Source organism: Halyomorpha halys, unplaced genomic scaffold (assembly GCF_000696795.3).
Source record: "Halyomorpha halys isolate HHAL.00 unplaced genomic scaffold, Hhal_1.1 Scaffold180.1, whole genome shotgun sequence".
NCBI lineage: Eukaryota > Metazoa > Arthropoda > Insecta > Hemiptera > Pentatomidae > Halyomorpha > Halyomorpha halys.
In genome coordinates, this window is record NW_027107549.1 from 659,564 (window position 1) to 672,007 (window position 12,444).

At 32.8% G+C, this 12,444-nt stretch overlaps 1 protein-coding gene across 1 annotated transcript in view; it reads right to left on the reverse strand.

Annotated features, from left to right (window-relative positions):
* The window catches only part of LOC106679155 (aminopeptidase N), a gene marked incomplete in the record, with an annotated part of 65,548 nt that overhangs the window by 41,102 nt on the left and 12,002 nt on the right, over nucleotides 1-12,444 (reverse strand). The window contains 1 exon segment of the mRNA XM_067045904.1: nucleotides 7,838-7,991. Within this exon segment, the coding sequence (XP_066902005.1) occupies nucleotides 7,838-7,991 (154 nt within the window).

A 12,444-nucleotide genomic window follows, 5' to 3' on the forward strand; every position in this document is an offset into this window, starting at 1 on the left:
AAGCCCCAGAGCTCAATTCCACATGTCCAAATTGGTCTGATTATTGTAGTGTATACTAATATTTTGTAGTGAATGGGAAGTTTAGAGCGTTTGTCAAGGTGTTGTAGCAATCGGAATCTACGAGCAGTTTCTTGTCGTTTCAGTCTTGTATGTGGATTCCAAGTAAGTCTCTTGTCAAGATGGAGTCCTAAGTATCGAATCTGTTCAACGGGCTTTAATGGGATATTTAAAACGAATACAGTAGAGCAGAAGAGTAGAGGTTTACGACAGGGAGTAAAGCTGATCTGGTGGGATTAGATCGATAAATTAAAGCAACAAAAAAAGAACTGATGTCGACAGAATCTGATGTACTTAAAAAAAATACTATGAAAATGTAATTCACAATAAAAATCAAGAAACTCTAGTCAATTTTTGAAATATATATTTTTTATTTATCACCATTAAAATATAAAATAAATAATTATTATAATGAGTATCTTTTTTAAATCTAGTGACCAGAAATAAATCTGGATTGGTCCTTAATTCTAAAGTCTTCCAGTGTCCCTACTTGGTTAAAGACATATATATCTGTAGAGCCCAGTGGAAGTCAGTTAGTCATTCAGTTATTCACCCCAATTTTTTATTACTTTAATGAAAACTATGTATAATTAATAGTCAAAACTGATGAGTCTGCCAAGTATAGGTAAAGGGAATAAAAAATGGCGGCTGTTTAAAAACGTTAAAAAAAAATTAATTTTTTATTCAGAGTTTTATATATTTCCAAAACTACCAACAAGAATATAAAACCTAAGAGAAAGCAATTTAAAGTAGAGTTAATCCAAAATATAAGCCCTAAAAGGGTTATTTACATTCAGAAGTTCTCGAGATCTTTTTAAATGTAACATTTTATAACGAAAAATCAGTAGTTTTTTCATTAATTTCAGGAAATCTACACCTCAGGAATTATTAGACTACAGATGTCTATTAGCACTCAAATTAAAGCTAGTTGAACATACTATAAAGTAGTTTATGAAGTTTATCTTCTTAGAAGTAGTAATTTTTATGATATTCGACAAAATAAATTCACAAAATGTTACTGAAACCATAAGACGTACATATGTCTGCCAGCACACAAAATAAAGATTAACTATACAGTAGTCTCTTCGTAGAGATAGTAGTTTTTTCATGATGTTCGCATATGAATATAAATTTTACACATGACATTTTGTCCGAACAACTATAAATCAATTTATATTAGCAAATATCGTAAAAACTACTACTTCTTCGAAGATAAATGTCATAAACTACTTTATAGTACATTAAAATAGCTTACATGACCTAAAAATTCGTAAAATATTATTTTATCAAACTAATTAGCTGGTTAGTAAGCGTTTAATGGCCGCAAGAAATGCGTTTCCGTTTTAATTTTGGATTCACATATAATGGTTCATTTTATATGACATGTCCATTTTTATTATTACAGAAATTCAGAGTAGGATTAGTGTACTTTTGTTGTTTATATTTACATACGCTGACGACACATGTATACTTTCTGTAAAGAACGACCTAACTAATGCATCACAAACACTACAGGCACACATAACATCTATTGAAGAATGGTGTAAAAACTTAAGAATCAAAATGAATCCTGACAAATCCCACTAGATCACCTTTACTCTCCGTCGTAAACCTCTGCCCTCCTATCCTACTGTATCCTTTCTAGATACACCACTAACACCTGTTGAGCAGATTCGATACTTAGGACTCCATCTTGACAAGAGACTTACTTGGAATCCACACACAAGACTGAAACGACAAGAAACTGCTCGTAGATTCCGATTGCTACAATACTTACTTGACAAACGCTCTAAACTTCCCATTCATTACAAAAAATTAGTATACACTACAATAATCAGACCAATTTGGACATATGGAATTGAGCTCTGGGGCCCCACCAAACCATCAAATTCTTCCCGCATCCAATCGTTACAATCCAAAATCCTTGATGCTCCTTATTACGTCACAAATAAACTCATTCACAAAGACCTTAACATCCCATTCGTTGCAGATTTGACCCAAAACAGATATGCGTCTTTTCATTCCAAACTCCTTAACCATCCTAACCCATTAATTCTTAATCTTTCATCCTTAACAATCCCTGATAATCCTCCGAGGCGTCTGAAAAGAAGATGGCCACGGGACCTTCTAGTTTAAATTAATGTTTGAAGTACCACCAATGGGTGGTTCCTTCCCAAGATTTTCAAGTGTATATGAAACATACAACATATTTACTTATTGTATTATTTTGTACAGTTGTAAATTACAATAAATAAATAATAAAAAAAAAAAAAAATATTTACATATTATATTATATTAATCCTCTATTTTTTTTAATAATATCAACTATCATTCCAATTGATTGTACATTTTTCAGGAATGGAAGAGGAAGCAAGGTTAGAATCTAGTTGGTTTGGGTGGTTAGAGAGTTTATAACGAAGGATTGATATCGGCTTCTGGCTAGATCGGTTATTGTTTGTGATATATTTTTTCATAAATCTAAATTTTTGTTCGAACAGCTAGAAATTAACATGTTTTGAATTTATTTTGTCGAAAATCATGAAAACTACTACTCCTACGAAGATAAACTTTATAAACTACTTTATAGTACATTAAAACCAGCTTTGATTGAGTGCTAATAGCTATAGCTAGTTAAATTTACTATAAAATAGTTAATAATGTTCATCTTTGTAGGAGTTATAGTTTTTATATTTGACAAACTCACAAAATGTTAATTTCTAGTTGTTCGTATAAAATGTTAGATTTTTGAAAACAAAATATATCACTAGATCCATAAGACCCACATATGTCTGCCAGCACTCAAAATAAAGGAAATTTAACTTACTATAAAGTTATTTATGACACTTATCTTCGTAGGGGTAATAGTTTTTATGATATTCACATATGAATATAAATTTGGCAAATGAAAATTTGTCCGAAGAAGTATAAATTAATTTATTTTAGCAAATTTCATGAAAACTACTTCTCCTACGAAGATAAACGTCATAAACGTCTTTATAGCTCATTAAACTATCTTTAATTTGAGTGCTAATAGACATCTATACGTCACATAATTCCTGAGATATAGATTTCTCAGAATAAATTAACTAACTACTGATATTTCTCGTATTAGCTCTAATAGGGCTTACTCTTTAGCAAATTTACTCTACTTTAAATGATGCTCTCTTAAATTGTCTATTGTTGTTGATAGTTTTAAAGATATAGAGCTCCGAATGAAATTTTTTTTTTAAGGTTTTGAAACATCCGCCATTTTTTATTCCCCCTACCTATACTTGGCAGACTCATAAATTTTGACTAGTAATTATACATGGTTTTATTAAAGTAATCAAAAATTGGGGTTAAATAACTGACTTTTTTCTCCTCTCGGGCTCTTGTACTATTTGAATTCTTCCTGCTTCTGCTTCGGAAGTTAAAAAAGTCATAGGTGGCGTAACCTTTCCGTTCACTTTGAACGAAACATCTGACATCGTGTGAACAGATGTACTTCCGCAGTTGAAATGTTTGACTATTGACCTCTTATGCGATGAAAGCTTATACCTCTATGCTGCTTGCAATATAACGTTATTATGTTTATGCGATAGTTGATTGTGTTAAGTTGATCTAAAATTAAAAGTTTAAAAATTAATGAAATTGTGACATAAGATAAGTATTAGTACAAGTTTTGAATTTGCGGCACGTGTAGATCCAGTCTAAGCTTTCATTCAACAAACTGCAAGTTTTCCTTTTTTCTGTTTGAAATTACAAGTATTCGATTTCTCCCCCGATCAGGATATTTAAATATTCCAGTACGACTTTCTTTTTCTCATTTCCTAGTTGGAGAGGAAATGTATTTTCATGGCCTTTAATGTACATATTATAGTTTAAATAAATAAAATAAGTAGTAAATTAATTTATTTTGAGAAATCTATATCTCAGGAACCATTCGACGTACAGATGTCTATTATCACTCAAATTAAAGCTAGTTAATGATTGGAGAAGTTTGTCGGGGGGTGCGGTCAGCAAACATAAATAAACAAAACCATATTTATTTATTTTATGCCGACGTTTCGACCTGAGTTTCTGCCTTCTACGCCACAACCCCTGTTGAAGACCTAGACAATTATAGCGAGTAGGTTGGTCGATGTACGACACGTCATAATCTCACAAGAGGAGATCATAACACAAAAAAAGGCAATGTTATCTCTTGTGAGATTATGACGTATCGTACATTGACCAACCTACTCGCTATAATGGTCTGTTTGAAAACTCAGATAAGTAAGGCTACCACGTCACATGTCACAGTCTCACAGGAGGAGATCTTAACACAAAAAAGGCAATCCTTCCCCGCCGTACCCACCCCGCTAAGACCCCCGGGGAGCGATCGTCCTATATCACTTTTGAAATATTAGCTTAAAACGGGAAGAGGCGACTTTAAGATAGTTCAATCGAGCAATATTTAAAAAGCGCCTGATATTGATAACGGCATGAAAGGTGTTTATATATATAAAAAAAGGCTGTTTAATTTCGGTAGTTTTAAAAATATATATATTTGCAAAAACGAAACCATTAGCTGTGAGTGAATAAGGGAACAAGCCATTATATAAATTATAGCGGATTGTGGTTAATGGACACTGCTACAAGGGTCTTGTTCCAGACAGGTTTAGAACGACCTCTTCTGTTCATGTCTTTTCTAAACGACACCGAAACCTCCGGTATCGATTTCAACTTTCTTTTTCACTAAACGGTTTCTCTCTGCTATTGATGTAATCACCACAGTTACTCTTCAATGGAGACGTTTTAGTACAAGTATATTATGTAATGTCTCTTATCTGACAACAGGCGACCGAAATTTATATGAAATCATTACCGACCATGCAACCAAAAAGGGCTCCACGCCGTTGTACAATTTCAGGCGCTTTTTAAATATCTTGAATTCTACTTTTTGTAGGGTGGGTCTAGCCGGGTTGGATTGCCAACCTATTCGCTATAATTCTCTGCTTGAAAAGTCAGACAAGTAAGGATACCACGAAGGGCGGGGTTGGCGGGTTTCACCCTGTTATCCAATTTCAGGCGTTTCTTAAATATTGCTCAATTTAACTATCTTGAAGTCTCCTCTTCCTATTTAAAGTTAATATTTCAAAAGTGATATAGGAACTTCACTCCCTGAGGGTTTTAATGGGACGGATCCAGCCGAGTTAAATTGCCTTTTTTTTCGTGTTATGATCTTCTCTTGTGAAATTGTGACATGTCGTACATCGACCAACCTACTGGCTATAATGCTCTATTATTTATATATCTATATATTTAGTTAATAACTTTTTGTTTACCAAAAAAATCGGAATAGCATATAACCTTCCCAGGAAAATCCTGAACATTTAGATAAAAGCCCCATCACACTCGGATGAACTGTAGGATACTTATAAAAATAAATACTTTATAATGAGGTGTAGATAGTTGACCGTAGATTTATGATTGGAGAAGTTTGTCGGGGGTTGCGGTCAGCAAAGAACAACATAAATAAACAAAACCATATTTATTTATTTATGTTGTTCTTTGCTGACCACACCCCCCCGACAAACTTCTCCAATCATAAATACTTTATATATTAGACATAGTTGACCGTAGATTTATGATTGGAGAAGTTTGTCGGGGGTTGCGGTCGCAAAGAACAACATAAATAAACAAAACCATATTTATTTATTTATGTTGTTCTTTGCTGACCACACCCCCCCGACAAACTTCTCCAATCATAAATACTTTATATATTAGACAATATTATAATAGCACTATAGTACTCATTCATTAACACATTACAGTTAAGTTGTTGCTTTCGCTAACTCAGAGCCTATCGAGATATTTTATCGATTTCTGAATTAGTCTTAAGCGATCGGCTTTTTCGATAAAATTATCAGGTCATTGTGAATGCCACAAGTGAAGAAACATGTCCAGTCTCTCTAATTTGCAATTTAAATAAGAGATATTCTGCTGATCTGATATTTATATTTAAATTAAACCCGAAACGATCTTTACTCTTAACTTGTTTAAATTTACATCTTTAATTTTTTATTCAATGAAGAAAAATAAGTTAATAGAGCTTAAGATGATTTGGTTTTTTTTTTTGTTTCTTTGGTCTCGGTGAGGGTTGTCTCAGAAATGAAATGAAAAATCTTCAAATTCCTTATGCATATTATTCATGTTTGGCACTTGCCGCAAATCCAAGACCTGTACAAATTCTTGGTAAACAGAGGATGCAACAAATGTTGGTATGCAAATGCTTCCTTTCTTTACCAAGCACTTGTACAGGTCTTGGGTTTGCGGCAAGTGCCAAACATATAGATCCAGTATAAATTTCGAAGGAAGTATAGAAGTGGACTCATTTGTTAATAACTTTAATTATTACTGAGCCTATACAGTTTCCTTATTCAATGGGCGTATAATTAATAACAAATTTTCGTCTTCCTAGTCAATAATAACCTTCAATATAAATCCGCATTCTTGTTTACAATTTTAAAACATTTTTAAAAAGACCTATCTGTGTGCAGTATTTAGTAAAATGCAAAGATGTGTATAGTATTTTACTTAAAGTTATCGAAACCATATTTTCTTGAATGTTAAAACTTAAAAACGATTTGATATTGAGCTGGAATATTGTGAAACTGTACAGTGTCATAAATAATAAAAAAAATATCTAGTCAGTTATATTGGCTTTGCACCTTTGCCATTTGACAATTGATAAACAATAGAAACAACAAACCACGGTATTCACACACTTGTATGTTCTTTTTGTTGCAATTGTATTCGATTTCCATTATAAAAATAAACACAATCAAAATAAGAGAAATGACAAGGAAATATAAATATCAGCTATGTAAGTTGTAGATGAAAATAATTCATAACCTATAAACTAGTACTTAGTACTGCTACATAACCTATAAGTTCCATTTTTTCTCTTTAATTTTTAACAGAAACTTATTAGTTTAATTACCTAGACATATAATGCCTTTTAAAATATATATTTGTGCTTTGTTAAATAAAACAATTAATTGCTAAAGTTAATTAAAAAGAATGTATGTGTTTATACCGAATCGATAGAATTTTAAAATATATAACCTTAAAGAAGAGTTAGTGATAGATGCCAAAAATTGGGGATATTCGTTTTATTAATTAAAACACAAAGCACACAAATATTTATTCGTTGGCAGTTCTAAAACAATACTAACTTAACTCAAACGTGTGGATGCAGCATAGGCGCTTGTACCTGTAGAAGGTAGGCTCGCAACTGAGCCCATCAGTTGCAAGCCTACCTTCTACACCACAACCCCTGATGAAGACCTGAAACTCAGGTCGAAACGTCGGCATAAAATAAATAAATATGGTTTTGTTTATTTATGTTGTTCTTTGCTGACCGCACCCCCCGACAAACTTCTCCAATCGAAATTGTTTTAAATTAAGAATAAAAAAATATTACTTTTAAACGCCTTCTTTGTTTAAAACATTTTATAATTTAATAAAAACAAATACATATCAACGATGTAGGTTGTAGATAATGAAAATTCATACAAACAGTACTACATAACCATTCGTACTAATGAACCATTAATATAAAAAAAAAAAAACCTCTATGTAATTACAAAGAGGTTATTTTTTTTTTTTTAACTAAAACTATTAAACAATAATTTCCTAAAAATTCTTATATTGAAAAATTAAAAATTAAGAAAAAATCGAGTTATTTGGCTATCGATAAGTGAATGTACTTAAACATTCATATTATGAAAATATATATTTGTGTTTATAAGAATACCTTTGGTATAGGTGAGACCGGAGAACTTGGCAGACACTTGCTGAGGGGTGAGCACTCGAGTAGTGAGTGGATCTGCTTGCGGTGAGTCTCCTGCCAGTCCGGAGAAGGCCAAGTCCACAGCCATCTGCTCGTCCATTCTCCAATGGGGCTCCACCTCAAGTTAACCATCTAATTATTATATCTTCGTATACAAAACTTTACAGCAATAACCTTACTTTCATCAAACCCCTTCTTCATTTACATTAACGATCACCCTGATTACATTCACCACTCATAATATCACTTATATGCACACGATATCCAAATTTACTCATCCTTCCATCCCTCCAATATGTTTGAAGCCATACAAAAGTTTTTTTTTTTTTTTTTATTATTATTTATTTATTGTAATTTACAACTGTACAAAATAATACAACAAGTAAATATGTAGTATGTTTCATATACACTTGAAAATCTTGGGAAGGAACCACCCATTGGTGGTACTTCAAACATTAATTTAAACTAGAAGGTCCCGTGGCCATCTTCTTTTCAGACGCCTCGGAGGATTATCAGGGATTGTTAAGGATGAAAGATTAAGAATTAATGGGTTAGGATGGTTAAGGAGTTTGGAATAAAAAGACGCATATCTGTTTTGGGCCAAATCTGCAACGAATGGGATGTTAAGGTCTTTATGAATGAGTTTATTCGTGACGTAATAAGGAGCATCAAGGATTTTACGTAGGATTTTGGATTGGAGGAACGATTGGATGCGGGAAGAATTTGATGGTTTGGTGGAGCCCCAGAGCTCAATTCCATATGTCCGAATTAGTCTGATTATTGTAGTGTATACTAATATTTTGTAGTGAATGGGAAGTTTAGAGCGTTTGTCAAGTAAGTGTTGTAGCAATCGGAATCTACGAGCAGTTTCTTTTCGTTTCAGTCTTGTGTGTGGATTCCAAGTAAGTCTCTTGTTTACAAAAGTTAAAATAAGAAATAGATAGCATTAATATATGGCGTTGAACAACGATTTAAGATTGAATGAATAATAATTGAATTCCAATAAATCACATCAAATTACCTTAACCCTACGTCATAAACCTACTGACTGCCCTACAGTATACTTCAATAATGTTGCCCTTACCCCTGTTGAATAGATCCGCTACCTTGGACTACATCTGGACAAACCACTAACCTGGAATCCTCACACAATACTGAAAAGACGTATTTATGTACGTCGATTTCGACTATTTCAGCTCTTACTAGACAAACGGTCTAAACTTCCAACTCATTACAAAAGACTGATCTACATGACTGTAATAAAGCAATCTGGACATACGGCGTTGAGCTCTGGGGCTCCACTAAACCTTCGAATTCCTCTCGTATCCAATCCTTAAAATCCAAAATCCTTCGTAAAATCCTAAATGCTCCCTACTTTGTCACAAATAAAATCATCCACAAAGACCTTATTGTTCCATTTGTAACCGATCAAGCCCGAATCAATCCTTCCATTACGAACTCTAAACACTCAAACCCATTAATTTCTAATCTTCCTCTTTTATTCCGGACAATCCTCCGACGCGTCTGAAAAGAAGATGGCCTCGAGACCTTATATTGTAAAAATGTTTTTAGAGTGCTACCATTGGGTAGTTCCTCTACATGATTGTACCATACCATTATGATTTCCTCAAATTTACTTGATGTATTTATGTACAGTTGTAAATATCAATAAATAAATTTAAAAAAAAAATTGAATGATGGATAATTAAGACCATTCTCATTGGTTCCAAGCGCCTCCTTTATTCCCTCCCTCACTTTTTCTTAGCAACCAAATAAATTTGCTCCTACTCAACAATAAAAAACCTTGGAGTCACCTTGGACCAAAACCTTTCCTGGAATAATCATGTTTCCCACATCACCCGCACATTCCTTGATTCCATTCCTCAGACAGAACACCCGTAACTTCAAGTATCCTCTCTTGTTTTCTCCCACTTCGACTACGGTTTCTTGGACTACGGAGGACTATCTGCTGGTCAAGAGTTGAGACAGAAGAGACTTATGAATTTCTTCAAAAGATTTATCTTTAATAATCCTTTAACTGGAAGATTCTTATGGTATTAACTGGATTTAGTGAATGACACACTTTCTTCCTTATTAAACTATAATAGTTTATTTCATATCATACAGCAACGTTTCGGGAGATTTCCCCCATCTTCAGGCTGCTAAAAAACAAATTCAACAAAACCATAAACATGTGCTTATAACAACATTAATATATCATTTACACTCAAAGAACTATTTATAAATTATTTACTTGATAACAAAAACCTATATATGACATATAATTTTCTACTATTTGTCTTACTTGCTAATATATTATAATATTAATGTCATTATTGAGTAAAAAACTTTCTAATAGTCTAATATTTTAGCTTTTAATGTTCATCTTTGTGATAAAGGAGGTAGGAGAAAATTATTTTATAGTCTATATGGTTGTTATCACATTGGAAGATAACCTTCAGAAAGGTAATTATTCTCCTACAATGTATGACTATTAGAAAGTTTTTTACTCAATAATGACATTAATATTATAATATATTAGCAAGTAAGACAAATAGGAGAAAATTATATGTCATATATAGGTTTTTGTTATCAAGTAAATAATTTATAAATAGTTCTTTGAGTGTAAATGATATATTAATGTTGTTATAAGCACATGTTTATGGTTTTGTTGAATTTGTTTTTTAGCAGCCTGAAGATGGGGGAAATCTCCCGAAACGTTGCTGTATGATATGAAATAAACTATTATAGTTTAATAAGGAAGAAATTGTGTCATTCACTAAATCCAGTTAAGATTTATCTTTGTGTATCCCAGACGCTCTGATTTCTACCGTTGGAATACTAAGTTGAAGTGGCTCTATCCAACTTTCTAAGGCATACCTCTATAGTGTTTTCTTATTCTAAGTCTTTAAAAATAAAAAAAAATTCCTAAGTCCTTGATCTCCTCACTCTACGTTCGTCGATCCGTTCATCAAAGACTAGATCCTAACCGATTGATTTATATATGCCCTCCCATAGAACCGGCTTCTTCAGCAAATCCTTCCCCATCCATGCAACCTCTTCGGGAATTCTCCTGCATCTCCGAATCCTAATCCGTCCTCTCCTTCAAACAACACCTTATCCTTCACTTAATACATAACCAAACCTCCATATCAACAATCACCTGGTGTGTAACCATGTATTTATTCTTAGGGGTCATTTGTCCCAGAATAAATTTTTTTTCAGTTTCAATTATTATTTTTTTAAGGTATCCTCATCTACTGAATTGCTATAACGACATTGAAGATAGTATTGTGTTAGGAAGTGGAGTTTATTTCTTTTTTTTATTTTAGAATTTACGTCTTTATGTTCCCCAACTCAGGCCGAGAAAGATGGGTTATCCTACAGGTTAACTACCTATTCTAGTCAAAGTGGGAAAGTCGATATTTATTCTAAGGTCCAGTCACGAAATAAAAGTCATACCGCTTAGGCTGGATTGGAACCTGCGACTACGCCATGAACGCTAATTTCAAATATTGAGAATACTTTCTCTAAGTAGTTAATGAATCCGCTAAAGACCGTCTTAGAGGTCTTACAATTATCTATAGAGTCGTAATGGATATCACTTTCACATGCCATCTATATCATATATGGGACAATATGTCCGATACGATCTGTGTTGATTGCCTTTGACGCAATGTTGGAATAATCAAAACAAAACTAGATCGTTAGTTACGCAACCTTTTGCTGATCGAATCTCCCCCAAAAGAAATATTTTCGTAACGAAAACCTGATTTAGAAACCATTAGTAACAGAAGTCTTAGGCATCAAATTTCAAATGGCAATTATCTCCTACTCACGAGCATTTTCAGTTTTTCTATATTAGGGGTATTCATGATCTTTAGTTTAACAAGTTAAAACGTGTTAAATGGAGAAATATTTCCTTCTTTTAGCATGGTCAAACGATATAACATGTAACATGGTTGAGAGTCTGTTACTAGGTCTGTTAAAATGGAGAATGACGTCACGCAACAGACCAGCTGAACTTGTCACCTTTTTATTTGATGTGTTAGGTTATTTATTCGTAGTTTGTGTTTTTTTTTTCTTATATCTTGTGTTCTGGTCTTTTTAAAAAATACAATCAGTAGCCAAACTTTTACACTTCTACTTTTATTTTAGGCATGTTGTAATAAATTACTGTAATCAAAACTTAGAAGTAAACAATAACATGAAGTTTTGGAAGGAAAGGTTACTAAACAAATCAAAATTGTATCCTTGTATAGTCTCAATACTTTTATTTCATCAATAGTCCAACGTTTCGGCCATCCTCAAGGACAATATTCAATATAAATTCTCATCTCACATCAAAATTTAAAAATATGGTAGTGATAGCGTGGATAAATTGAAAATTAAAAGTTTTGAATATTTATGAATAGGGTGTGTTTAACTTATAATTAATGACCTGGGCAAAATAGCCTCCAAAACAATTTTTAAATTTTGATGTAGATTCGATACTTAGGACTCCATCTTGACAAGAGACTTACTTGGAATCCACACACAAGACTGAAACGACAAGAAACTGCTCGTAGATT